The following is a 27,499-nucleotide window of genomic DNA, read 5'->3' on the forward strand; positions in this document are numbered from 1 at the left end:
TCCCTCTCTCTGCATTTTCTTTTAAGGCTCCTTTATTTCCTTCCTTCTTGCACATTCTTTCTATTTTCTTTCCCTCTCTCTGTCTATTCTTTCAAGGCTCCTTTCTCTCCTTCATTCTTGTACAATCTTTCTATTATCTCTTCCTCTCTGTGCCTTTTCTTTCAAGGCTCCTTTCTCCCCTGCCATCTTCTACCTTTTTTTCATTCTATTTCTGTTGCACATTACATTTGCCAGTAAATCCTTTTTTTTTTTTTTTGGTTTCAGGGTCTTGAAAATTGAGGTGCACATTAGATTCGATCGCACACTAGATTTGAGTAAATATAGTATTATTGTCTAGAACTTTGGTGGGTTAACAGTGGGTAGCAACAGTATTCCTTTTGCAGGCAGGAATTGTGGTTTTGATATGTTCTGAGCCCAGTGTGTTGTGTATATTCCAACTTATCCTACATAACTGTGGAATCTACTTTGTTACAGTGTCATGACCCTATCTGAACTACAGAAATATCCAGGAGAGGAAAGTAACAGCAAAAAGAGTTCATTGGAAAGACCGCTCATATCAAAGTCTGCGGAAGATGCATTAACAGAGGCACCACACTGGGAGGAAGATGCTGATAAACTAAAATCTAAGGGGAAAAAAATAAAAATAAAATCTAAAAAAGGTTTGTTTAGGTAGAATTCAAACCCATTGAGCATTATTTTGCGAGACTGAGGTCAGACTTGCAAATTGATGTATTGTGTTTTTGCAACCTACATTTCAGCATTCCTTGTGGCAAAAAAAGGTATCAATTTTTTGGGCTAATTTTGTATGCTTTCCAAATGCATATTGATGAATTGTCTTTAACCAAATTAAGTATGGAGCTTTAAGGTACCCATGGAAAATAAATCTTCACAACACTCTTTGTTCAATTACATATATACAGTATGGGAACAAATACAATTGAATGTACTGAGTCAATTTTCATAAATAACTGTGCATATGACGGATTAACTATGATAGTAACTGTATGTGTTGTAAAGTTTAATTTAAATGATTCTTCACTCACAAGAGGCGATTTTCTTCATTCTAGCACTTGAAGAAGATCCTGAACAACCTGCCGAAAGTATGTCTCATGTGGCTTCTAGTGTTTCACCAGAACCAAAACTAGTTTTTGATGACAGCCTTGTTTTGGGTGTTTTCATCCACCGAACTGATCGGCTTAAAACTGATCTCATGGTATCACATCCCATGGTTAAGATTCATGTGATTGATCAGAACACTGGTCTGTATGTCAAGAAAGAGAATAGGTGATTTTAACAACTTTTTAAAAATCTGCTATATATTGTTGTCATTACCATTTTGTCTGATTTTCCAAATGTTCAGTTGAATTGTTGATGTTTCTAAATTAGGATAGGCAACTGTCAGGATCCAGGGGGCTGCATGAGAAGTTGTATGATCCTTTAGATATATTAAATAGATAATATATAATTTCAGGGTCATACAAGGGTGTGTGTTCATAGTGGGTAACAACAGTATTCCTTTTGCAGTATTCCTTGTGTGTGTTTGCAGTATTCCACTGTAGTTGCAGTATTCTGCTTTGAGTCCCCTTTGGGGTGGAGAAAAGTGGGATAGAAATGAAGTAAATGAATAAATAATAATAAATAAAGTTCTTTGACCTAAAAATTATCCAGTACAGTGAGCATGTGAATGTAGAAAGAATGCCCTTTTTAATGAGATGGCTTCAAGTTATGGGAACTATGTAGCTTTCAAGATAAATTTCAGTTTGAATTAAAATGCATGATTGTGATCTTAAAAAGATCCAACTGGTTGACAATACTGTGCACTGGAGCAGGGTTATAGCCCTTTTTAAAAATCAGGCCCAGTTAAGTTACAGGAAAACTAGTAAGGACTGACTATCTAGCAGCAGAGGGTTGCACATGGCTTCGATATCATGGGATTTGATTCCTTGTATTCTATGGCATATTTTGTTTTAATATTGGGAAGAAGAAAATATTTATTCATAGATTATTCAGCACTGTGCTCTAATAATATTCTTTGATCATTATCTGTAATATATATTTATGCAAGACCTTTTCCAAGACTGGGATTTGAAACAGCAATGCTATGTATTCTTTCCCCATTGAAATAAATGGTGTTTATATCCGAGTGAAATGCACAAGGTTATGCTTGATTCCTCATATGAGCTTTATTTCAACTGTGGTGGGGAAATACCTCCTAATTACAGTATATCAGTTTACTAATGCCTTAGTCAGCCGAAAGGTACTGAGTTGAATAAACAAAATACTAACATACCGTAGACTGTTCTGAAAGATTAAAGACAAAATCAATTTACTATTCATATCTATTTTTATAGTAAACTAAGGAGGGAGAATATTTGTTCCCAGTTGACTGTGAAAACTAGGCTAATAGAAATTGTAGTACAACAATTTCCGAAGGGCTACAAAATCACACTAATCTAATAATAGATATTGCTTTATTTGAAAAACACAGTTGGACATAATTTATTGTTTTCATGCAGCAGCCGACCTGTTTCTTCTTTCTATGAACAAGAAAAAGTAGGACATATTCTTCCTATTATGACCCAGCCTTATGATTTCAAAAAATTTAAGTCAACGCTTCCAGAATGGGAGGAGCAAATAATATTTAATGAACGTTTTAACTATTTTCTTCAAGATGCTGAAGAACGTCCAAGAGTGATACTGTTTTTTGAGGTATGGAATTCATGTTTGACATTTTCAGTTGTATGCCCTGCTTAATTCTGGCATTCCTGAGGCTTTCATATATCTTGTATATACAGTAGAGTCTCACTTATCCAACATAAACGGGCCGGCAGAATGTTGGATAAGCGAATATGTTGGATAATAAGGAGGGATTGAGGAAAAGCCTATTAAACGTCAAATTAGGTTATGATTTTACAAATTAAGCACCAAAACATCATGTTATACAACAAATTTGTCAGAAAAAGTAGTTCAATACGCAGTAATGCTACGTAGTAATTACTGTATTTACGAATTTAGCACCAAAATATCATGATATATTGAAAACATTGACTACAAAAATGCGTTGGATAATCCAGAATGTTGGATAAGCGAGTGTTGGATAAGTGAGACTCTACTGTATTATTTGATCCTAGTGTTTTGGTGGTGCTTTTTCTGCATGGCAGAGAGTTGGACTGGAAAGTGCATGTGATCTCTTCAACTCTGATTCTATGAAAGTCATGAAGAGCTTAAATTATGATCTTTAACTAATGGAGAATCTTGATCATGCAATATAAATGACTAAATGAAAGCTTCCTTCTATGTTCCTATTGGGTGTCTGATGTCCAGAGTGATATGGGAGAGGGAGAGCAGGAATCACTTCCTCCTCTCTTCCCTCCCTTCTCCAAGTCTTTGGTGCTCTGAAAATCACCGCAAGTGATGAGTGGATGACATGAGCCATATCATGCCCACTGGCCACCACAACAGTGACTGGAGGCTGGGGGCAGGGGCAGGGGCAGGGACAGTGTATGCTATTCTGTCCCAAGGCTGCCTACACCTGGAGAATATGAAGTGGTCAAGTAACCAGTTGTGACTGGTTCCATCTCAGAACTGACCCAACTGTTTACATGAGTCCTAAGTTGGGGTTTGCACCAGTTCTTGGGCAGAATTCAGAACAATCCACAATGTTTTGAGCACTGTTTGAGGCTGCATTGAAGTGTCCTGTGTTAACCTGGAACAGCTCCATGTGGCATTCGACTGCCATGTAACTGATTCGCCAGCCCTTTGTGATAAATTGTAGATGAGCCCAGAGTAGTAGCTGGAAAGCTTTCTAGATTTCTAATTAATTCCCTTGCCATGTTTTAATATGCAGAGAGCCACCATCTATCACGAGTTTCTGTTTTCATCTTAGTGGATATCCCACTTTGTAAGATTTGGGATTAACCAAATACAAGAGCACTTTGTATTTCTGTTCTAGATATTAAAAATTCAATTCACCACGTGGGACATTTGTTCAGGGAAATAATACCTACAATGACTTGAACACAGCTTTGCACAGTGGCAGTATCATAGCCAATGAGGTTAATCCGAGGCACGATTATTGCTAATTGAATGACTTGAACATTCCTGTGTTTGCTACATAATTGACACAATTGTGTTTGTGTATCTAATTCAAAATTTGTGCTGAATGAAACTGATTTTCTACTTTTCTTCCAGATCCTTGATTTTTTAAGCATAAATGATGTGAAAGCCAACTTTGATGGTCAAGCTCAAGAAAGTGGCTTTCGAAAAATCTGTTGGGCATTTTTGAAGGTATTTAAGTATTTGTTTTTCAAGCATCCACATAAAATCTATGTTGTTACATTTGGTTTAACTGTAAATATTTTCTTCTTTTCAGCTTGTAGGTGCAAATGGAGTATTGAATGTTGGAGGGAAACTTCGTCTTCAGCTATATTCTCCTCCTCCCAGGGCCAGGTCACAGCTAAATGTGGTGGAAGTTTATGATTGGTGGGCAAAATGCCCCAGAAACCATTATCCTTCAACACTCTATGTAACCATAAAAGGCATTAAACTTCCAGAACATGTAAGTTAAGTTGCATGTATGTTTACAAAAATTCATTGAAGATATTTATGTCAACATGAAACTGGGAAGATTGGGTTTTGGGAATCCTTATAAAGTTGGTGTGAAAAGAAGGCTTGCACATTTGCATTTTGTTGCTTTCATCTACATTGGTTCTTCAAATGTGTTTCTCAGTTTTTCTAATAAATAAATGATGATATCCATCAAACTTTTTACATCTAATTCCGTAAAGCAGGCTGAAGTGGCAAATTTTTAATTTAGACAAATCAATTTGTTTTTCCCTCTCAATCCATATGTTTTTCATCAAAAGTCCAGAAATATTTGCTTTTGGTAGCCCAGTATTCAAAACTTTTTCAGAGCAGAAGCATATTTCTCTTTTCCATTGTGAGAATTAAATATTTAACAGAAGAAAAAGAAACACTTTCCCTTGGCTGCATATTATATGTATGCATGTATGTATATCTGTATTTATTTTTATCCTGTCTCTTTCCCAGCCCTGGGACTTAGTACAGATAATACATAAAATGGATGTAGATAAAAAAGCTCACATACATAAAAATGTAACAAAATTAAAATATCATTAAATGATCAATGGAACTAAAACCTATTAAAACCATATCCATCAAAAAATAAGAAATAAGAGCACTATCTCACAATTATTTAAAATCTTTTTAAAAAAGTCAATTCCTAAATGTCTGGCAGGATAAGAAGGGTTTTATGTGCTGCCAGATGAAAATCAGGAATAGAGCCAGCTTGTCTTCTGTAGAATGTGAGTTCCAGAGCCTGGGATCAGTTACCAACAAAGCCCTCTCGCGCATTCTCACCAGATGTACCTATCAGGATGGTGAAACAGAGAGGACGGCCTTCTTTGAAGATATCAGAACTTGGATAGACCCATCTTACTGAATTATCTACCACATACTGCCTTCCTTATTTTCTGAGTGATAGGTCTGACTTACTTAGCATAATATAGTGGTGCCTCAATTTTAAGGAAAAGAATTTGTTAACAATTTAGACAGTGCATTGACCATAGCTTAGTGTAATACCCATATCTCAGTTTTTCACAAAAAGATCCAGTGCTGAGTTTTTGGCTTTACCTGGTAGAGCAGGAAAGGACCCTTCGTCAGAAACCATGGAGAGGCATTGTATGTCAGTGTTGATAATATTTATAGTACAAGCCTGTGTATGTTTACTTGAAGGTAAAACCCACTATGTTAAATGAGTATTTATATATTTGGGATGATAGCTTTAATGGATTAATTCATCAGTTTTATTTACACTCTTAAGTAATGTTCTTTGCCTATACAGAGATGCAGCATGCTTAGCAATTTGAGTTGGTTCGCACATATAGATACTTCACTTGATGGCAGGAGTCCTATTGTTACTTCAGTATAATTTAAATACATTTTAATTCAACATTCAACAATCTATCCACTAAGTTTAGTCAGAACCATTAGCATCAATTTAGGTCAATAACTTCAACATCAAATTCTGGTTTTCTTCACTTGTTACGGCAACATCGTGGCTACACCTGCGAATGTGCTAACACAAATCTAGCTTTACAGAAGATCCTTGTATCACCATTTATCTTTCCAAATACAATGTCTTTACCACTGGGTCTGTTCATATATATTTAGCTTTGGGCCATAAAACAGAAACAAAACTGTATTACACATCTTAATAGTGTGTGCTTGAAATTTAATAATTACTAGTTTTTGTAAAAAAAAAAAAAGTACATTTCCATTTCTGTATTGTTTGGTGAACTGTTACAATAGTCTGGATATCTTTCATCTGCAAAATTGAATTGTGTTATGCCTTTTAAATATCTATTTGTAGGTAGATCCCTCATTACGTTCTATGATGGCTGTTCAGCAAGAATACAATTCTCCATCATTCTTGGAGCTACAAAGGGAAGTAGCTAAAAAGGTTAATAATTCTGGACCACAGATCAAAAAGGAAGAACCTTTTAAGTGGTCAAAACTCCCTGGACAGGCAAGTCCTTTTTAAAAAGTATATTCTAACATATTTTTATATGTAAACATTATTTATGTAGCAGCCCATTTTTTATGTAAAAACAAGGTTATGTTCTGATTTCCATTTTCCTCAGTGTACAAGGAATATTTTTTTTACCACAGTTAACTTGTGTGTAATTTGTGATTAGTTTGCAGTTGTCACAGTAGAGACTTACATTTAAAATATGAATTTTGTATTAAGAATATGACAATCAAATGAAGACATGGCATAATAAGCAACTTATGAAATGCAGTAAAGAGCAGTATTACTTCTGGTGGTCTTCATTTTTTTTGGAGGCATTGCATCATTCACGGTATTCTACTTCTGTTATTGGCCAAAAAAAAGCCTTGAGCTCATGCACTTCTTTCCATGCAAGCTTCAATGCAGAGGTTCTTTTATTAGTGTTTTCAAAAGAATCTGGGTTTATTTCAAGATCTATCTTGCAAGGCTTAAGGAGACTCCACTCTTAAACGCAGGCTTTTCCTGGCTCAAACTAGGCATTTGTGTTTTTACAGGAGTATGGTTATAGTGGTGCCTTTATTCTTAGAAAAAAGTAGTTTACAATCTTAGACTGAAATGTGCTTCAGATCTGGCCTGCAATCACATGTTGTTTTTACGTCAGTCTCCACTGGAAGTAGTTTGGTGACCGTTAGAGCTAGTGGTGTTGCGGTCAGTGCTGGTAGGGTTAAATTGGAGATTGATACAGAGCTCAGATTGATACAGAGCTCAGATACATCCTGGATTGTAGTTCCACATCCTTTTATTTTTCAAAATTGTCCAATTTAAGCATGCTGTTATAAAAATATCAACATAAACATACCCAATTTAGCATTTTTCTAGGGTGCAAGATCACAGTTTTCATGATCAGTTGAGTAGCAGCAGTTCCCCAGTGTTTGGGGCAGGATGCATAGCATAGAAGGCATTGGGATAATGAGTACATGTATGAAGTTATGTGTTTCTAAATATCTAGAAAGAACTACATTGGAGAAGCCTGAAAGAATGCATAGGTTGGAACTCAGTGCACTTGTTACAATGTACCTGTTCTGAAGCAAGCAGTAGAGAGGAAGATGTATGTCAGTCAAAGCCCTTCTCCCGATTCCACGTGTACTCACAAGAATGAAGAACAACCAAATTAATCATATAATTTTACTGTGTAAAATTTAGGATAACATTCTACATCTGATGGTGTCTAGTCTATTGAAGTTTATATTATAATGTATTGATTTAAGTGTTTGGAGTACCATATGTCTCTTCATTTTGTATGGTTGAGGCCAATGCAGCTGTCATTCTGGAAAGAGTTCCATTTATCACACTGTTAATATAACAGTTGTGTCAATACAGAAGAGTCTCGCTTATTCAACGTAAACAGGCTGGCAGAACGTTGGATAAGCGAATATGTTGGATAATAAGGAGAGATTAAGGAAAAGCCTATTAAACATTAAATTAGGTTATGATTTTATAAATTAAGCACCAAAACATCATGTTATACAACAAATTTGAAAGAAAAAGTAGTTCAATACACAGTAATGCTATGTAGTAATTACTGTACGAATTTAGCACCAAAATATCACGCTGTATTGAAAACATTGACTACAAAAATGTGTTGGATAATCCAGAATGTTGGATAAGCGAGACTCTACTGTAATTAATTTGCTTTTAAAATGCAGGTTTGTCGTATACCAAACAAGTATCTGTTTTCTCTACGAGCCGGAGATATGGGATGTTTCTGTGTTCGCTTCTCTGAAGATGGTCGGACGTTAGCGGCAGGTTGTGCAGGAAGAGATGGTTATCCAATTCTTTGTAAGTTACAGTCCCAAGATATATTTGAAATTCTATATAGAAACAAAAAAGTTTTTTTAACCACATTTTGTTTTGTAATGAAAAACTTACATTAGGACATGCATGTTTATTTTGCTATACAGTGAGATATTCCTTTACAATGATAGCCAGGATCAAAATACCTATACAAACTACAGAGCTGTGTTCTGGTGCTTTTCTCGCCATTTGCTTCTCTTACAGTCGTTTTTGCTATATCTCACTCTTTCCTGTTGGTGAGCTGCTATGGAGCATAAGAGGGAAACTGAAATAAGCATTTTTCCTGATTTAGTAATATTTAAATAATTTAGGCTTGATATATTTCATACTTGCCAAGCACTAGATGGCAGCAGTTCCCTGTTTATACCCAAATAAAATAGGACTCAACAGAATAATAGAATCATAGAGTTGGAAGAGACCACAAGGACCATCCAATCCAACCCCTTGTCATGCAGGGATGCACAGTCAAAGCACTCTCAACAGCCTCTGTTTAAAAACCTCAACACAAAGAGACTCCAACACACTCCAAGGCAGCATATTCCACTATTGAACAGCTTGAAAAAATTTTTCCAAATGTTTAGGCGGATCATAAGTTACTTACTTACTTAGGCGATCCCTCATAAGCCAAGGACAATGGTCTTCCAGTTGTGGGGTCTTGAGGGTGTGTCCGTAGGTGGCTGAAGAGACCTTAAGTATTGCACATATGATGGCTCTCATTTTTTTAGGTGGAACACTATAGATTCTACCTATGGGTTCCCTCAATTATCACCCTTTCCTCCTATTGATGGAGCCTAAAATCTCACTCACTTTTTAAAACAGCTGTATCATCCTGTTGACTCATATTCAGCTTGAGGTCTACAAAGACTCCTAGATCCTTTCACATTTATAATTTTCAAATCACTCATTTTTTTATTTTACATTTCATTTTTTCTACATGTTGTCATTTTCTCCATGCAGTGGCCTATAATTTCTTTCTTCTTTTAGCTACAGACATAACTTAAAACTTTTTAATTGTTTTGAATCTTTCTCTAGTAAGGCTGAGCTTATTCTGCTCTTTAGCTTTTCTGACTGTCTCACCGTTCATTTGAATTCCTCCTTTTCCTCTTTCTTGTAAATGTTGCTTTTAAATCAGTTCAGTTGAAAACTTCTTTAGTGATCCATCCTAGTTTCCTTAAAATGTGTAGCTCTAAACTCACAGAATGATCCCCCGTGCCTTCTACTTCTGTACATCATATTCCTTCAAATATCTGCCCCCTTTGTTTGGAAACTGACCACCTCCTTGGAAATATCCCCTGGGTGTCCCTCATCCAGGATAGTCTGTCGAAGGAAATCTCATGCTCCCTTAATTTGCTAGACCTTCTTTTCCCTCAGACAACCAACTTGCACTTATTGTAGGTGCAGTTACTCATATCCTCCAGCAAAAACACAAACATACTACAGCTGTTGCAGGTGACAGCAGCAGCTTCCTCACTATCTGTATTCAGAAGTATTAAAGGCACAAAAACAGAACTCTACACTGTCTCTTCACAACTCCCATGTGAAATACCTTTTAACAGAGCTCCTGTTCAACTCTTAATGTGACTGTATACACTGCATAACACGTGAAGCCCAGCCCTTATGGTCCATGTGCGCAGACAGAGCAGACCTTCAAAAACAAACAAAGGCCCCACACAAACCTTCGAAAACACAGACACTGAGATTGGAAGATAATTGAATGGTTACATTCATAGACAATGAAAACACAGTGTTTGATTTTATAGTATTAATTATTGCAAACATCAGATCATATGAATTGTTTCTCAATTACTGTAATAGTTTAATTTTGATAGAAACAGACCCCTCATGTTTCAATCCTGCCTGTGCTTATGTAGCAGTAGATCCCACTGAACTCTTGCTGTGTGCCATCCCATCATTTCCAACTTATGGTGACCCTAAGGCAAACCGTTATAGGGTTTTCTTGGTAAGATTTGTTCCTCTGAGGCTGGGAGAGTAAGACCCATACCTAGATTTTATGGCTGAGTTGGGATTCAAATCCTGGCCTTCAGAGATGTAGTCCAGCACTCAATCCACTACATCACTCCACTGAACTACATAGGATTTAGTTCTGCATAGACACGAATGGTTTTATGTAATCAAACTCTTTATAATAAAACAGAAAGAGACAAAAGCTTATCTGGTCCAATGCTCTTGTTTCCACATTGGTCAGTTAAATGCCTGGGGATTCCAGAAGAACATTAATGCAATGGCACCCGTTACCCTGCTTTAGTTATCCAGTAACTGCTATTTATAGAGATAATTGCCTTTAATGTTATCATATATAGTCATAATGTCTTATTTTTCATGAATTTTTTCTTACCTGCCTTTAAGACTACCTAAGCAGGCAGCTATTGATAAAACTTGTGACAGTAAATGCTATAAATTATTTATACATTATGTAAAGAAGGACATTTTGAATAGTACTTCTAATTTGATGTATTTTTAAAGCTTTACAAATTCATTTTCTGTTTTCATTAGTATATGAAATTCCTTCTGGGCAGTACCTTCAGGAATTTTTTGGGCATTTGAACATTGTATATGATATTTGTTGGTCAAAGGATAATCAACATTTACTTACTGCATCATCAGATGGCACTGCAAGGTCAGTAAAACTGCTTGTCCTATTGAAATTGAAGGAAAAAAATCAGAAAAATACCTCTGGGTATTACAGCTTCATTATAGGAAGGAAGGATTTGTTTATTTCATCATTCAAATAAATAAATATGGATTATTTTAAAATACAATAGAATCTCGGTTATCCGATTTAAACGGGGGGGCCACAACTCGGGTTACCCGGATTAATTGGATAACCCTGATTGTAGGCCCAGGCGCCTAGCGGAGGGAGGAAATTTCTCCCTCTGGCAGGCGCTTGGACCCAGGGAAGCGCGAGGCGTGCCGCTGCTTAGCAACATGCCTCGCGCTTCTCTAAAGGCCCAAGAGCCGGGCAAAAGGAGAAGTTTTCTCCCTTCGCCTGGCGCTTGGGCCCAGGGAAGCGCAAGGCGTGCCGCTAAGCAGCAACACGCCTCACGCTTCTCTAAAGGCCCAAGTGCCGACCAGAGGGAGAAAACTCCCTCCACTTGGCACTTGGGCCCAGGAAAGTGTGAGGCGTGCCGCTAAGCAGCAACACGCCTCACGCTTCTCTAAAGGCCCAAGTGCCAAGCGGAGGGAGAAAACTCCCTCTGCTCGGTGCTTGGGCCCAGGGAAGCAGGCCACGATCGCTGCTGCTGCAGCACCAATCGTGGGCTTCTTCCGCTTGCTTCTCCCTCTCCTCTCGCGAGAAGGAGCTCCTTCCCACAAGAGTAGAGGGATAGGGAGAGGGAAGCACCCTGCCTCTTCCTCCTCTCGCACGAAGGTGCTCCTTCTTGCGAGAGGAGAGGGAGAGGCCAGAGGAAGTGGACCGTGATCGCTGCTGCTGCAGCTGCGATCGTGGCTTGCTTCCCTGGGCCGAGCCGTTGCCCCTTGGAAAGCAGCCCACAAGTGCTGCTAGGCAGCGGTGCTCGTGGGCTCCTTCCAAGGGGTGAGGGCTCCTTTGGGAGGGGGAGGAGAGGGGAAGGGGGGGCGTCCCCTCGGATAATCCAGAGTGTCGGTTCACCGGGGCTCGGATTACCAAGATTTTACTGTATAGCTATCTTTCTCATATATAGTTTTTCTGAGATAGCAATCCCTTGAGAAGAAAAAACTAAACTGTAAAGCCTTTTTTGCCTTAGTTTTTTAAACATATAATAATTGAACTGCCTTTCTCGCAAGGTTAGGGTTTAGAGTTAAAAATTTGGTGGAGCTTTAATTGTATTTGTTGTTTTTCATGGGTATGCTCTCAAATCATTTGTAATTCTATGGACAATTTTCATATATATTTACCTTATATATATTTTAGTGATGTGAATTTTTATCTGTACAATCTGTGTGAGTTTCATTTCAGGATCAATGTGGATGCTAAAAACAGTGGATAATCATGCCCCATATTATTAAATGGTAACAACATTCACATGCATCCACGTTCACATTGCCACCATTTTTTGTGTAGGACATGACAATCTGCAGTCAGTGGAAATCACATATCAGGAGCTACTGTATTATTTTATTTTTTGTAAGCCACTTGGAATCTTAGAGATGGGAAAAAGTGAGATATGAAAAATAGAATACTAATGATGATAAATCTACTCTGTATCTTCTCCAAATTGATATCAGGAGGTTCTCTGGTGTTGGACCTCTGGGAAGAGACATAGAGCACTAGGAGAGCATCTGTTCAGGTCTTAACAGCTGCAGGAATAGTGGCAGTAAAATCAAGAGTGAATTCACCACCTCCACAACAGCAGATCCACTGGCCATCCCTGCCTGGGAACTTCATAGTAGTGCAATAGAACTGAATTATGTTGCAGATAGCGTACGATAATAGAGAAAGTAGCATTGAGATTTGTTTGAATTTAGATTCTGCTGTGCCCTAGGCAAGTCACAAATTAATCTCATGGTCAGGATGAAATGAAAAAAGGCACTTGTTACGTAGCACTAAACTGCTTTAAAGAATGAGCGAATACAAATGTGATTACATAAAGTACCTAAATAGCTATATTGTTGTATTTTGTAATCATACAAATATCTACAGTGTTCTCTACCACAAAGTAGTATTGTTTTAGCACTGCTGATACATAAGAATAAGATTGAAACATTAATATATTCTGCTTCTTTGGAAAACATGCTATAAAGTCCTTTGTAATTTTTGAGGGCTTTAATCTATGAGTCCAAAGCTTCCTTTCTTGTGTGACGCATACATCTTCTTTGAAAAAGAAGCTGCCTGGCAACATGTTCCACACTGGAAATTTCAGCAGTATCCCAGGGCGTTTTTTATATTTAGCATCATTACATGTTTGATCTCCAAAATACCCTTTGTCATTTTAATTGCCATGGCTTAATGCTAAGGAATTCTGGGGTTTCCAATTTAGTGAGGCTTCAGCACTCTTTGGCAGAGAAAGGGAAAGGCCTTGTAAAACTATAATTTTCATAGTCCATAGCATTGAACCTTGACAGTTAAAGTGGTGTCAGACTGCATTAATTCTACAGTGTAGATCAGGCACGGGCAAACTTCAACCCTCCAAGTGTTTTGGACTTCAACTCCCACAATTCCTAACAGCCAGTAGGCTTTTAGGAAGTGTGGTAGCTGAAGTCCAAAACACCTGGAGGGCCTAAGTTTGCCCATGACTGGTGTAGATTCATCCATCCAGATATAACCCTCTTCTCTGTTCTATTTTTAAATAGAGTTTAGCTCTTATGCTGGAAGGGAATAAGGCTATGGAAGAGAGCAGAGTAATGTTACAATAGCACAAGTTATGAGCCACCTATCATAGTGCAGCCATGAGCTGCTTTCCTAGGAATAGTGTCATTTTCAGGGCCAAGGTACTTTATCTCACGCTTCTCCAGCCTACTCAGGGCTGAATGTAGCACATGCATTGTGCTCAAAGACGGAACATCTCAAGATGGGGAAGATCATTACAATTAGCCTTTCCCAATTACCCCACACTCCTAATAGATTTTCCTTTTTTATACCTGTTTTCCAAATTTGGCTACATGCCACTTATGTTTGCCCCGTTACTTTTCAGGTTAGAAACTGAAATTGCAAATTATGTTTTAAATATCTTAAAAAGTCAACCAGGAATGACATCATCTGGATTCTTTGGAAAAATGCACATAATAAAGGATATCTGTTCTGAAGATCTGCCTTGTATGGAAACTGTCTTTGTAAGCACAGAAGTGATAGCTATTTCACATAAGAGTATATGTCAAAAGCATATATTACACTGAACCAACTTATTGGTAAATTATGTTTTTTATAATAGGTTTACTTATTGTTGCTTGCTTCTAGGATGTGGAAATTAGAAATCCAGATTACCTCTGCTATGAAAGTTTTCCCTCATCCATCCTTTGTCTATGCTGCTAAATACCACCCAACAGCTGAGTATATCATAGTGACAGGATGTTATGATGCAGTGATAAGAGTTTGGAATGCAGAAGTGAAGGAAATACATGGGCAGCTTCTACAAGAGTTTGATGGTCACAGAGGTTTTGTCAATACATTATGTTTTGATGCAGAAGGTAAGCATCAGTTAACAATTTCACAGTGAAACACTATATAGCTAATGATTTCCACCTTGTAAATCTGTGAGGTGTCATGTTAGAACTGCCATTCTGTAAGTAATTTAGGGGGCACTTTTGGGATTGGGCAGGGCCACACTTTTTGTTTGGTTTGTGTGTATGTTTTAATTTTTAGAATTGTAAAGGTAATAGCCACATTTTATGAATGTGCAAGATTTCTGCTCTTTTCTTCGTGGTCTCTGTGAAATTGCACAAATGGGATTTTCTGTGCCTGGGCATTCAGTTTGGAATCTTCTATAAGCTCTACGATACATTTTGACTGTAGCCCCACCCTCACTTCCCATGAAGGTATATAGCCAGTGGAAGGGCTATAGCCTCAGTTCCTTTTGACCACCTCTCTTGCAACAGCTAAGGAATTTCTCTGTTCCTCTCCAGATTAGCATGCTAATTTTTACAGGCCAGTAAGTTGTGTGCTCTCCATGTGGATGAGCCATATCTTCGCTTCCACAAGGATAAGGTCATGCTCAGTACCGATATCACATTCCTACCCAAAGTTACTTCATAATTTCACATGTCACTACCGGTGCTATCGGTGTTCTTCCAGAACCTGTCTTCTTCTGGAGCAATCCCTTCAGCAGCTGCATGTCTGGAGAGCCTTGGCTTCTGGGCATAAAAAGTCTCCCAGACTTTTTCTCAAATATTGGAAGGATGCCAGTGGCCTTTCAGTATCACCACAGCAACTGTCTTCATGAATTGTGTCTGATATCCACCTGGCCTACCAGTTGGCAGGTCGTGACTTATCTTCACAGATCAGAAGCCATTCCACAAGGGCTGTGGCCACTTCCTGAGCTTTCCTGAGGAGCGTGTCTTTGGAGGATATTTACCGGGCGACCACCCGGTCTACACCTCTTACCTTTGTGACCCATTACAAGCTGGATGTTCTTTCCAAGAAAGATTTGGCCTTTGTTAGAGTGGTCCTCTTTTCTTCAGTGGCATGACTCCCACCATCCAAGTTCAGTAACTTGCTAGACTCCCATATGTACAATATCACAGAGATCACAAAGAAGAAAGGGTTGCTTACCTGTAACCATGTTTCTTTGAGTGGTCATCTGTGAAATTTGTACATCCCCATACATCCTCCTCACAATTTTGTCATACCTTGGTCCCTCCAGTTGCTATCCTGTGGCAGAGGATCTGAGGCTGTATCCCCTCCAACTGGCTATATACCTTTATGAGGAGTGTGGGCGGGACTACTGCCAAAATTTCTCCTAGAGCTTTTAGAAGATTCCGAACTGACTATGCAGGTGTAGAAAGGCGCTGGAAATCCCATATGTGTGAATTTCACAGATGAACACTCAAAGAAACATGGTAACAGGTAAGCAACCCTTTGGTTTTATATCTGTAAGCCACCCCGAGTCCCTCTGGGGAGATGGTGGCGGGGTACAAAAATAAAATAATAATAATAATAATAATAATAATTATTATTATTATTATTATTATTATTATTATCTTGTGCAGCATATTTCAAAATAGGAAGTGAGTATTTCATTGTTTTCTTATTTTGTAAAAATATCTGTTTGTGTCTTTTGCAAGTGCCATCTTTGGGCAAACACGTTCCAGTTTTGACACGTGGGTAGATTGGATTACAAAAAGTTCACTGATTTTACAAACAGGTTTTTTTATTTTCACTTTTCACATTGTTAGTAAAAGTGGTGTGTGTGTGTGTGTGATTGCTATTTCTACAACTGGTGGGAAGAAATATTAGGCAGAGGTGCAGTGAAATACGAAATGTCAAGCAGGGGTCCCCAAACTTTTTAAACAGGAGGCCAGTTCATAGTCCCTCAGAATGTTAGAGGGCTGGACTATAGTTTTTTTAAAAAACTATAAACAAATTCCCATGCACACTGCACATATCTTATTTTGAAGTAAAATAAACAAAACGGGAACAAATACAGCCTCAATGTTAATAATCATCATACAAATCATAATAAAAATAATAAAGAGGCTTGGAAGAGACCCCTTGGGCCATTTAGTCCAACCCCTTTCTACCTTTGTGCACCAAAAGCACAAGCAAAGCACCCCTGACAGATGGCCACCCAGCCTCAATAATAAATCACGCAGTCCTAAATGCTTGGGAAATGTTCGACTTGTGATTTTGTGATACGAAATCCAGAATATATCTTGTTTGCTGTTTTTTACTGTGTCCTTCTGTCAATAATAATAATAAAAATAGTAGAGGGTTGGAAGAGATCTCTTGGGCCATTTAGTCCAACTCCCTTCTGCCTCTGTGCAACAAAAGCACTAGCAAAGCACCTCTTAATAATTAATAATTAATTAAATAATAATTAAATTAAAATCTATATATATATCTAAATGTTCTGGACTTTTAACTTAGAAGTAGGCAACGAAACTACACGACCCAGGACCACGAAACTTGACAACACAACCCACAATCCTTGCCCCTAGGTTCCAACAACATAACCAAACATCAGGGATGGAACCATGGCCCCAAAAACCCAAAAAAGCCAAGTGCACCTGCGTCGACCAGGACGCGATGCAAGGCCCTCACACACTCCACCCCCCCCCCCACGGTCTCTCTCGTGTTAGCCTGTTCCTGCCACCGCAGCCATCTTCGCCACCATCCCCACACCAGCGTGCTCGAGGAAAGAGAGAGAGCACCAAAAGTGGTGGGTTCCTCAATGGGGTTCACCGTTTCTTTGCTGCTTTTCTTCTGCCTTTCTTCCAAAGCACCACTGGCTTGGGAAGGCAGAGGGAAGGACAGACCGCCCGGGGAGAAAGCAAGGGCGACGAAAGTGCAGGTTTCAGCTCTCGGGACTGCACAGCAGACCTCACTCTACGTCACTAGAAGAGTAAGCTGGCCTCAAAATGGAGGGTCTGAAGATCCTCTGGGCCAGGAGAGCAAGGTGGGCTGAAAACTCTGGCGCTTCTGAAACTTTGAGGGGAGGGGAGGGAGCAAAGGAGGCGGACAGCTATATGATAGCCAAGAAAATGGCGCAGGGCACAAAATGGCGCCCACAGACGCAGCGCAAGAGTAAGGTGGCCTCCAAATGGCGGGTCTGAAGATCCTCTGGGGGGGAGGGAAGGGGCCAAAAGAGCAAGGTGGGATGACAAACTCTGGCGCTTCTGTAACTCTGAGGGGAGGGAAAGGAGCGAAGGAGGCGGACAGCTGTATGACAGCCGAGAAAATGGCATTGGGCGCAAAATGGTGCCCACAGATGCAGCGCAAGACTAGGATGGCCTCCAAATGGTGGGTCTGAAGATCCTCTGGGGGCGGGGTGAGAGAAAGGGGCCAGGATAGCAAGGTGGGCTGACAAACTCTATCGCTTCTGAAACTTTTCGGGGGGGGGGGGGGGGGAAGGGAGCGAAGCAGGTGGATGGCTGTATGACAGCCAAGAAAATGGCTTAGGCTGCAAAATGGCGCAGACAGACGCAGCGCCCAAGCCTCAAAATGGCGCCACCATCATCGTCACCATCCCCCTCACCACACATAGCTCCGACAGACCCCTCGCTTCGCCCCTCCCACCGTTCACAAAACACCAATATTCTTCTCCCCAACTCCTGCCTCTATTATCCACAGAAGCTAGAGGGATGAAAGCATTGCCTGCTCAACAAAGTGGACAGATACCCTGCAATACTATTTAAAAAAACATATGAACACCATCCTCCTTAATATGTATATATTACTATATACATATTAAGACCAATCCTACAAACCACCAATCATCAACTACACATTTGTAAAACTACAGAAGCTACACAGTACTACCATTCATCTTCACCCATACAACTTCACCGTAATAATAATAATAATAACACTCATAACATCCTAGAATCCAAAACGGACAATATACTGCAAACCATTAACCACAAAAACTTCCACACCAACAAAATCCAAACACTGCTGACAAATGACCATCCAGTGAAGCCAAAATAATGCCGATGAAGATGATAACAACAATAACAATAATACAACCATAGAATTCTACAGTTCGCAAAGACCCCAAGTGGGCATCCAGTCCAACCCTTCTACCATGCAGCACCCAAACAAACTACTCTTTACAGATGGCCATACAACCTCGGCATAATAATCATCATCATTATACACAAAGATCCCCCTCTAGCCTCACCACTTTCAACCACACGCAACACAAAACCACACAAAACAAAGCTCAGTATCAGCACACCAATCCAATCCCTATCTCCCATCTCCACCACAGCCAAGGCACAGAAAGGCCTAGACACACAACCGCCAGCTAAACAACAAAGAACAACAAAGACACAAACAAAACAACAATACCATACAACAACACAATTGCCCACAGAAATATATCTGCAGATAGACTAATATGCCCACAAAAACAAGGATGCGGCACGGCTCACACGTTCACAAAACATGTCATATAAATATTCCCTGCACACTTTCCACCAACACCAATGACAGACAGCCAAACCAACCGATATACAGCCTACCATAGATGAGGACAACACGTACATATATCATACCTCTGATACATGCCCAACCTGCCAACAAAAACACAACAACACCTCAAAATACACAAGAAACACACTAATATACCAACTATCTAACATTTAAACAGAATTCTGAAAGCTTCCTATTCTCTTCTAGGGCTATTCGCGAAAAGGACCCAGTCCTAGCTATGCCACGAAAAAAAAAAACGAATATAGGCCGCCATACACGAGAAAGGCGGGCACACAAGCCATTTCACAACAAACCGAAACAGAAAGAGCAATGGCAAAACAGCGAAAGAGAGACAAAGTAGCTCTACTACATACAAATGAAGATGCAAAACACCGTGCAAAAAGACTGCAGGAAGCACTACCTGCTGATGAGCACAGGCGTGCCATCACAAAACAAAACAAAAAAATGGGAACAACAACTGGCAACAAAAAGGAACACATGCCAACAAATCGGGAGACTAGAAACACAAAAATACCACCGCATAGCGTTCCAATACAATCCTACAGAGGAGTACAGCGCAGCCCATTCCTGTACAGACTGGCGACCTAACAACAGTCTGTCCTCAATGCAACGCCATGAAATTCCCAGGAGAAACAAAAGGCATGTGCTGTGCCCCTGGAAAAGTTAAACTACCACAACTAGAACAACCACCAGAGCTTGCCAGGGACACTGCTGAATCTAAGCATTTCCTAGCTAACATCAGAAGATACAACCCATGCTTCCAAATGACATCATTCAGGGCAAACATCATAACTGCACCATTCATGCCAACTTTCAAAATCCAAGGACAGATCTATCACAACGCCGGATCCCTCTTACCATACAATGAGGGGCAACACAAATTCCTACAAATGTATTTCATTGGAGATGAGGAACAACAAGTGACTAGATGGTGTAGTCTTTCGGATGCCATCCAAAGGAACATTGTAGAAAAACTACAACATTTACTTCTGGAAAAAAACCATTTAGTGTGATTGTTCAGGACAGCACTAGACATAATGCCATCAGACACACACAAGCTTATTATGCATCCTGACAAAACGATTACAGGACAACATCAGCGCAGGTACAACGCACCAACTGTAGATGAGGTCGCCATTGTTATAGTAGGAGATCAATTTAAACCAAGAGATATTGTTCTTCATCGAAGAAACAATGAATTGACAACAGTCTCAGAAACACATCGATGCTATGATGCTCTACAGTACCCTATCATTTTTTGGGATGGTGCAGATGGATACTATTTTAACATCAAAATGATTAATCCCATCACTGGCCAAGACACAGACATGAAATGCAGTGTGATGAACTACTACTCCTACCGAATAATGATAAGACAAAACGAAAACAATCACATCTTACAATGTCGACAACTTTTCCACCAATACATTGTTGAAACAGAACGTTTACAATACATCCGCTTCAATCAGACAAAACTCAGGTCAGAAGAATACATCCATTTAAGAGATGCAGCAAAACATGACAGGAACACAAGACAGATTGGCAAACTCACAATTTTACCATCATCATATACAGGGAGTCCACGGCACATGCATTCATATGTCCAAGATGCAATAACTTATGTACGACATGGGCGCCCTGACTTATTCATCACATTTACAAGCTCCAATTCCCAATTCGATTAGCTTTTGCAATCACAATCAACAAAGCACAAGGACAAACATTACAAGTGTGTGGCATCGATCTTGACACTGAATGCTTCTCCCATGGACAGTTATATGTGGCATGTTCCAGAGTGGGAAAACCACAAAATCTATTCATTAACACTGAAAATGGAACAACCAAAAATATTGTATATCCACAAGCTTTAGGACATAATGTATACTAATGACCACCACTTCCAAAATACTTTAATTCAAAGAAAGACCAGACTATCCTACCACAGTAAAAAGATCAACCACACTCACCACAGTCAGACATCAAGTTAAACCACAAACCAAAGACAACACTGATCCCAAGCAATCTTCACTCGAGACGAAACTTGAGGAAGATAACAGACTTCAAGTACTACTACTGATTTGAAGTATAAAGGAGGGAAGAGGTCACAGCATACAAACAACCTAATGCATACTGACCAACACCACCAGACTATGCCACAGCAATGCGTGGCCAGGGACAGCTAGTGCCAATATAAACAGGCAAAGCTTTGGAAGGCGCGCACCAGGCGAGAGAGGAGGTGGGAAAGGCATGCACCATTCCTTCCTCCCTCGTGCTGCACGCGCCTTCCTCAGTGGAGGAGGAGGGAGCCACTGTCGCTGAGGGGGCTGGATTAATGGCTTCGATGGGCTGCATGTGGCCCCTGGGCCTTAGTTTGGGGACCTCTGGTCTAAAGGAATGAAGAAAAAGTATTGGGGGGAGATTTTCATTTTAGGGTGTATTTTCTTTACAATTGGTTTTATGATTTGAATTTTAGAACAGCTCTTTCATCTTGGTAAGTGAATATATTATTATTTTCTAGGATTTCACATGTTTTCTGGAGACAGCACAGGATTAATCATTGTCTGGAATACTTATGTTAAAGAAAGTTCTCAATCACCAGTCCAGCACTGGGGAATTGAAAAGGTATCTTATATGTTCTTAAGAGCTTTGTAATTTTTATGCAAGTGATAGAGATTTTAAAACATAAAGACATAATGGCTTCAGAGTTAGTAGGTACATATCTATGGTTAGAGGTGCTTCTAGGTTAATTTCATAGTAACATCAATACAATAATAGAATTAGGTTTTAAAAGTTTGCTGAATAAACCTTACTGTCTTATTCCTACATGAATATAACTTTGCTATCATAAATTCAGTTTATGAATTGTTTCCTATGTGTAAAGCCGCTCTGAGTTCCCCTTGGAGTGAGAAGGGTGGGATATAAATGTGGCAAATAAATAAATAAATTCAGTTACACATTCGTTTATTTATATCCAGTTTTTAATAATTTATTTGTAATATAGTTTGAAGCATCTCTGCTTTCCTGTTTTTGTAGCATATCTTATGATTTTTATTTAACCTTTCAGTGTGGCTTTACATTTTTTATTTTAATTTGGACCCTGATACTCTAAGAATCTAATCTGTATTGATTTTAAAATATTGCTGCAATTATAATGCCATTGCTAAAAATAACTTACTATATACCTGAAAAGTGATACAGAAGTACTAGAACATTTTAAGATCAAGGGTTTGGGAACACCTATACACACTTCTGACATGGGAAGATATTGTAATTTTTGGAGCTTTTTACTTTAGAAAAACTGAATGAGATTGGGAAGAAATGGGAGACATATGATTGAATCTTGTAAAAATATTCATGGTATTGAAATTAATAGAGAGTATTTATTTCAACACTCGGCCAGTGAAATAGCATGGTATATAGATGCTCTTTTACTGGCTTCCCTCCCAACAGGCATTGAGTAAACAGGCATTGAGTTAATGATCAGATGAGAGATCAGCAGTAACTGGTAGCTTCCATTTCAGTGGAATTGGTAAAGTGACCCTGGGTTTTAATCTGAACTTCAAAGGAGAGATAGGTTACTGGAGCAGCAACAAGGGGAGCTGTTGTACTCACATCCTCTTTTGTGGACTTTTCATAGGTATCTATATAATAGACTTTGGTCTAATCCAGCAGGCCTCTTCCCATTCATATGAACATACTGAACTGCATCCACTTTTTCATAATCATTTTATGTATTTATTTGCTTATTGATTTTTTTGTACTTATAGGAAATAAAAGATGATGATATTAAAGGGATAGCAGTAAGTCATTTGGAAGTACATCCAAATGGAAGACGTTTACTTATTCATGCCAAAGACAGTACTGTAAGAATCATGGATCTACGAATGTAAGTATCTTGAAGTGGTTTGTTAGGCTATTTAGTTTCTGGTTTTGAATTACAAAATTAATAGTAAGCTATCATCTTCTCCCCCTTATTTTCATAAACGGATAGGAGTACTTTTCCAGACCCCGAATGTTCTTCAGAAGCAGCATAAATCTACAGCAGGGGTAGGGAATGTGTAGCTCTACAGTTGTGGTTGGACTGCAGCACCCATTTGCCTTAGCCAGTGGAGGTGTTAATGAAAGTGATAATATATGATGAATGAGAACATCTGGAATGCCACACATTCCCTATTGTAGATCTAGAAATTTCATTTTAAGGGAGAGATCTTGTGATATGGTAGGCAGATTTTAATATTACAATAAAGGAAGAATGATCTTCACTATGATTTCCTCAGACTTTTAACATGTATATCATGCTTGTCCTTATTTTTCCTAAACGAAACAGCCAGAATATTAGAAGCTTTGTTTATTGGGGAGTTCCTTTTATTTCTATGATTTTGCTTACCTTTCTCTTCATCTTTTCCTGAATTTATGCTATCATTTTTCAGGTGTACTGCTTACTCTAATTCAGAGTCATTTCTGTATAGCTTTATAAACCTCAGTCATAATTCAGATTTTTGCTAGGGGAATCTGTTGCTCACATCCTTCTACTGGAAGAACTATTTATTCTTACTCTCTTTGTTTTGTACTTTGAGCAATATTGCACCTATATTACTAGCAGTTTCCAAGTTGCAGGTGCTATATTATATCTGAATGCCCAATAAATAGGGTCTCTTTTTTCCTTTTAATATTTATAGCACTATTTGTTTTCATGTCTAGTTGACAGAGACACATTATGTGTGATTAAATAGCAATATTAAGCTCTTTTAAGTAACAGTGACCGGAGGCCTCGGTGGCACAGTGGGTTAAACCACTGAGCTGCTGAACTTGCTGATTGAAAGGTGAGCAGTTTGAATCCGGGGAGTGGGGTGGCTTACCACTGTTACCCCCAGCTTCTGCCAACCTAGCAGTTCTAAAACATACAAATGTGAGTAGATCAATAGATACCGCTTCGGTGGGAAAGTAACGGTGTTTCTTGCAGTCATGCCAGCCACATGACCTTGGAGGCGTCTGTGGACAACACCAGCTCTTCAGCTTAGAAATGGAGATGAGCACCACCCCCATAGTCGGACACAATTAGACTTCATGTCAGGGGAAAAGCTTTACCTTTACCTAAGTAACAGTGAATTTTAATGCAGAATGAGGCAAGGTGACCTTTTCTGCACACTTAATAAACACTTTCTTATTTTGATCTGAAGAGAACAAAAAGAATCATAGACCCCTTTCTCACAGCTGAATAAAATCCCACATTATCTTCTTTGAACTGGAATATATAACAGTGTAGACTCAGAAGACCCAGTTCAAAGCAGATATTGTGGGATTTTCTGTCTTGATATTCTGAGTTATATGACTATGTGGATGAGCGCAACAAATCATAGAGTTGGAAAAGACCAAATGGGCCATCAAGTCCAACCCCCTGCCAAGTAGGAAAAACATAAAGTACCCCTGACAGATGGCCAGATTCAGAATATTTCTCCACACTAGACATCATTTTAATATTGTTCAGTGATTATGTGTTGTATATAGGGATTTTCTAATGAAAGTTTTGCAAAACAGGGCAACAAAAATGGTGTTTTGGGCAAAATATATTTGCACAAAACACAGGAAAAACAAACAAAGACTCAAAGACATTTCAGAGCTTGAAAATTCACATTTGAATTAGAGTAAAAACTCTTATACTGCTTGACAACTTTTCAATTGAATATCTCACAGCGATGTACTTTACCCTTGTCCAAAACAAGATAATCTCAAAAATTTTTATATTATTATTTTTATTATTATGTTTATTTATTATATACTGCCTTTTCGCTCCATATGGAGACTCAAAGAGGCTCACAACTAAAAGCATTTCAATACAGCTTAAAATACACAAATATACAAGTATTAAAACAGTATAAAACATCATTAAATAATAATAAAAACTCTATATTCTGCCCTATCTCTCCGAAGGGACACATATAAAACATAAAATCACAGCAGCCCCTGACAATCTTAAAAACATTCTTCGTTAAAACTTTCACTGACTTGGAGGAAACAAGTCTAAATACCAAGAGTGACTTATTACTATTCTGGCTAACTAGATGATATACTTTAAAGATCTGTTCTACTATTAATCTCCTTTGTATATACATAGTTTGACTGTCTAGGGCAGGGGTCCTCAAACTTTTTAGGCCAAGGGCCGGTCCACAATCCTTCAGACTGTTGAGGGGCCGGATTATCATTTGAAAAAAAAATACAAACAAATTCCGATGCACACTGCTCATGTCTTATTTGTAGTGCAAAAACAACAACAACAACAGCAACAATGAAAGAACAATACAATATTTAAAAATAAAAACAATTTTAACCAACATACATTTATTAGGATTTCAATGGGAAGTGTGGTCCTGCTTCTGGCCAATGAGATAGTCAAGTCAATTAGGATTGTTGTTGTTGTTGTTGTTGTGTGCCTTCAAGTCATTTCAGACTTTGGGCGAGCCTAAGTCTAAAATTTATTTATTTATTATTTATTTATTTACTGCATTTATTTACTACATTTGTATCACACCCTTCTCACCCCAAAGGGGACTCAGAGTGGCTTACAAATTATATGTACATACAATATATTATATTATTAGCATAGCACAATATTAGCATTATATATTACTATATTGAAATATACCACTATACTGTAATATTATTAGTAATATTATATGTAATATAAAATATATAATTAATATTATTATATGGTATTATTATTAGTGTTATATTGTATTACATTATAATATTATTATCAATATTATATGTATATATAATATATTATATTATAAAATTGAGGGTGGGGGCCAGGTAAATTACCTTGGAGGGCCGCATCCGGCCCCCGGGCCTTAGTTTGGGGACCCCTGGTCTAGGGAATAAATTGATAACTAACTCACAACTAAGGAACTAGTCCACCATTAGATATTTTTAAAATATTCAAAATATATTCACAACAGAAGAGGCATTTCCTTAACAAGGAAGTAAACCAGAACCCATTTTCCAGTTTACTTCAATTTTAATGAAAGATCTCATGTAGGCTTAAAACTGCCTATGGGGTTCAAAATGTGACAGAATGCACCACACACTTTTAGGTAAAAAGTGAATACTTTTTTAAAGTGTGTAGGTAAAAACTGCAGAGGATTGCAGGCCCTGAGGTCTCCACTTTGTAGCCTGTTCTAGGTGTTACTTGAACTTTAAGAGACATTATGAATGAATGAATGAATGAATGAAACTTTATTTATAGCCCGCCCTACCTCCCCAAAGAGACGCAGGACCGCTTACAACAAAATAAACAACGGCAAACATTCAATGCCGACAACAATACATAAATAAAAAACAATTCAATAAATTATGAAACAATTTAAGTAAACAAGACAAAACATTACACAATCCACATAATTATGAACATACTCAATCCTTAAAATCTCATTAAAGGTCTAAAAATTCAGCTAAAATAGTTGGAAGGGAGATGGTGAACAGCAGATTAACAGATTAACAGAGCGGAGAGCATCCTATTCTCTTAGCAACTGATTCTGTATTAACTTTGCTTCTAGTATGAATTTTCCTCTGTTTCATGATTCTGAGGGAGGGTCAGTTCAGAGATCTAGGAATGTTGCCTAGCTTCATCCTGAAGTGAATTCCCATGTTGAAGTTCAACTGATAACTTCCGTTTTGGATGACTTTGCATACATTTAAGAATTTCTGAGGGAAAATAATAATAAAGATTGTTGATAGTTAAAATAGAAACAGTTGCTGAATTGTGAAACCTTTTTAACAAACTCTTTTAGCCTGGCCACAAAGAAATACATAGGTGCTACCAACTATCGAGAGAGAATTTGCAGTGCCTTAACACCATGTGGAACATTCCTTTTTTCTGGAAGTGAAGATGGGAAAGCATATGTCTGGAATGCAGAAACAGGTACATGAGTTTGTTGCGTTAAACTGCTGGGAAAGGTAGATAATCTTTTTATGTGTGGAATAACTTATATTTTAAAATGGCTTTTGTAATGACTTTGATGGAAAATTTAAAATCCAGAATTTAAAAAAAATGTGCTTGGGAGAGGTGTGCTTTGAAACACGTACAGTCAGCCCTCTGTGTCCACCGATTCAATCACCCATGGCTTGAAAATATTTTTTTTTAATCCAAAAAGCAAATTTTGATTTTTCCACTTTCCATTAGGGACACCATTTCATGCATGATTGATAAGTAATGGAACTTGAGCATCTACAGATTTTGATTAGGTGGCGTGCTGGAACTAAATCCCGGTGGATACCAAGAGTACACTAGTCACATTTCTACTTTGTATATCTCTATCCCATGCCACTCCTAGACACCATCTTTTTCATTTATACTACTGTACTTTCATATTTTTATCAAAATGTTTGTTTTTGTACCTGATTCAAATGAAAATAAATATATCTTAATGTGCATTGAATAAAAAAGATGGAGCAGAACGGATTTAAATGCTGAATAATTTCAAGTGGAAAGAACAAAACAGGAAGGGGTGCAGTTTGGGTTTTTTTGTCAACTG

The 27,499-nt window shown here is 38.3% G+C and overlaps 1 protein-coding gene, 1 long non-coding RNA gene and 1 other non-coding gene across 11 annotated transcripts in view; 2 read left to right on the forward strand and 1 right to left on the reverse strand.

The window, feature by feature from the left end:
* ahi1 (Abelson helper integration site 1) overlaps positions 1–27,499 on the forward strand; it is a 143,623-nt gene that overhangs the window by 16,092 nt on the left and 100,032 nt on the right. For 7 of the 9 annotated variants that reach the window (XM_008114528.3, XM_062978337.1, XM_008114529.3 and 4 more), the window contains exons 5-16: positions 475–659; positions 1,068–1,284; positions 2,517–2,709; positions 4,192–4,287; positions 4,373–4,558; positions 6,392–6,547; positions 8,236–8,368; positions 10,898–11,021; positions 14,277–14,506; positions 21,487–21,590; positions 22,736–22,854; positions 26,756–26,886. In XM_008114528.3, the coding sequence (XP_008112735.2) occupies positions 475–659; positions 1,068–1,284; positions 2,517–2,709; positions 4,192–4,287; positions 4,373–4,558; positions 6,392–6,547; positions 8,236–8,368; positions 10,898–11,021; positions 14,277–14,506; positions 21,487–21,590; positions 22,736–22,854; positions 26,756–26,886 (1,874 nt within the window). The remainder of the gene's footprint in view (positions 1–474; positions 660–1,067; positions 1,285–2,516; positions 2,710–4,191; positions 4,288–4,372; positions 4,559–6,391; positions 6,548–8,235; positions 8,369–10,897; positions 11,022–14,276; positions 14,507–21,486; positions 21,591–22,735; positions 22,855–26,755; positions 26,887–27,499) is intronic. The other 2 variants (XM_062978334.1, XM_062978346.1) reach the window with 2 other exon arrangements.
* Positions 4,022–4,176, forward strand: LOC134295764 (U4 spliceosomal RNA). The gene has a single exon (XR_010002375.1). It is a non-coding gene; the product is annotated as a U4 spliceosomal RNA (small nuclear RNA).
* Positions 7,701–11,941, reverse strand: LOC134298383 (uncharacterized). The gene is made up of 2 exons (XR_010005430.1): positions 10,998–11,941; positions 7,701–8,400 (listed from the first exon to the last, which is right to left on the reverse strand). It is a non-coding gene; the product is annotated as an uncharacterized LOC134298383 (long non-coding RNA).

This window comes from Anolis carolinensis, chromosome 1 (assembly GCF_035594765.1).
Source record: "Anolis carolinensis isolate JA03-04 chromosome 1, rAnoCar3.1.pri, whole genome shotgun sequence".
NCBI lineage: Eukaryota > Metazoa > Chordata > Lepidosauria > Squamata > Dactyloidae > Anolis > Anolis carolinensis.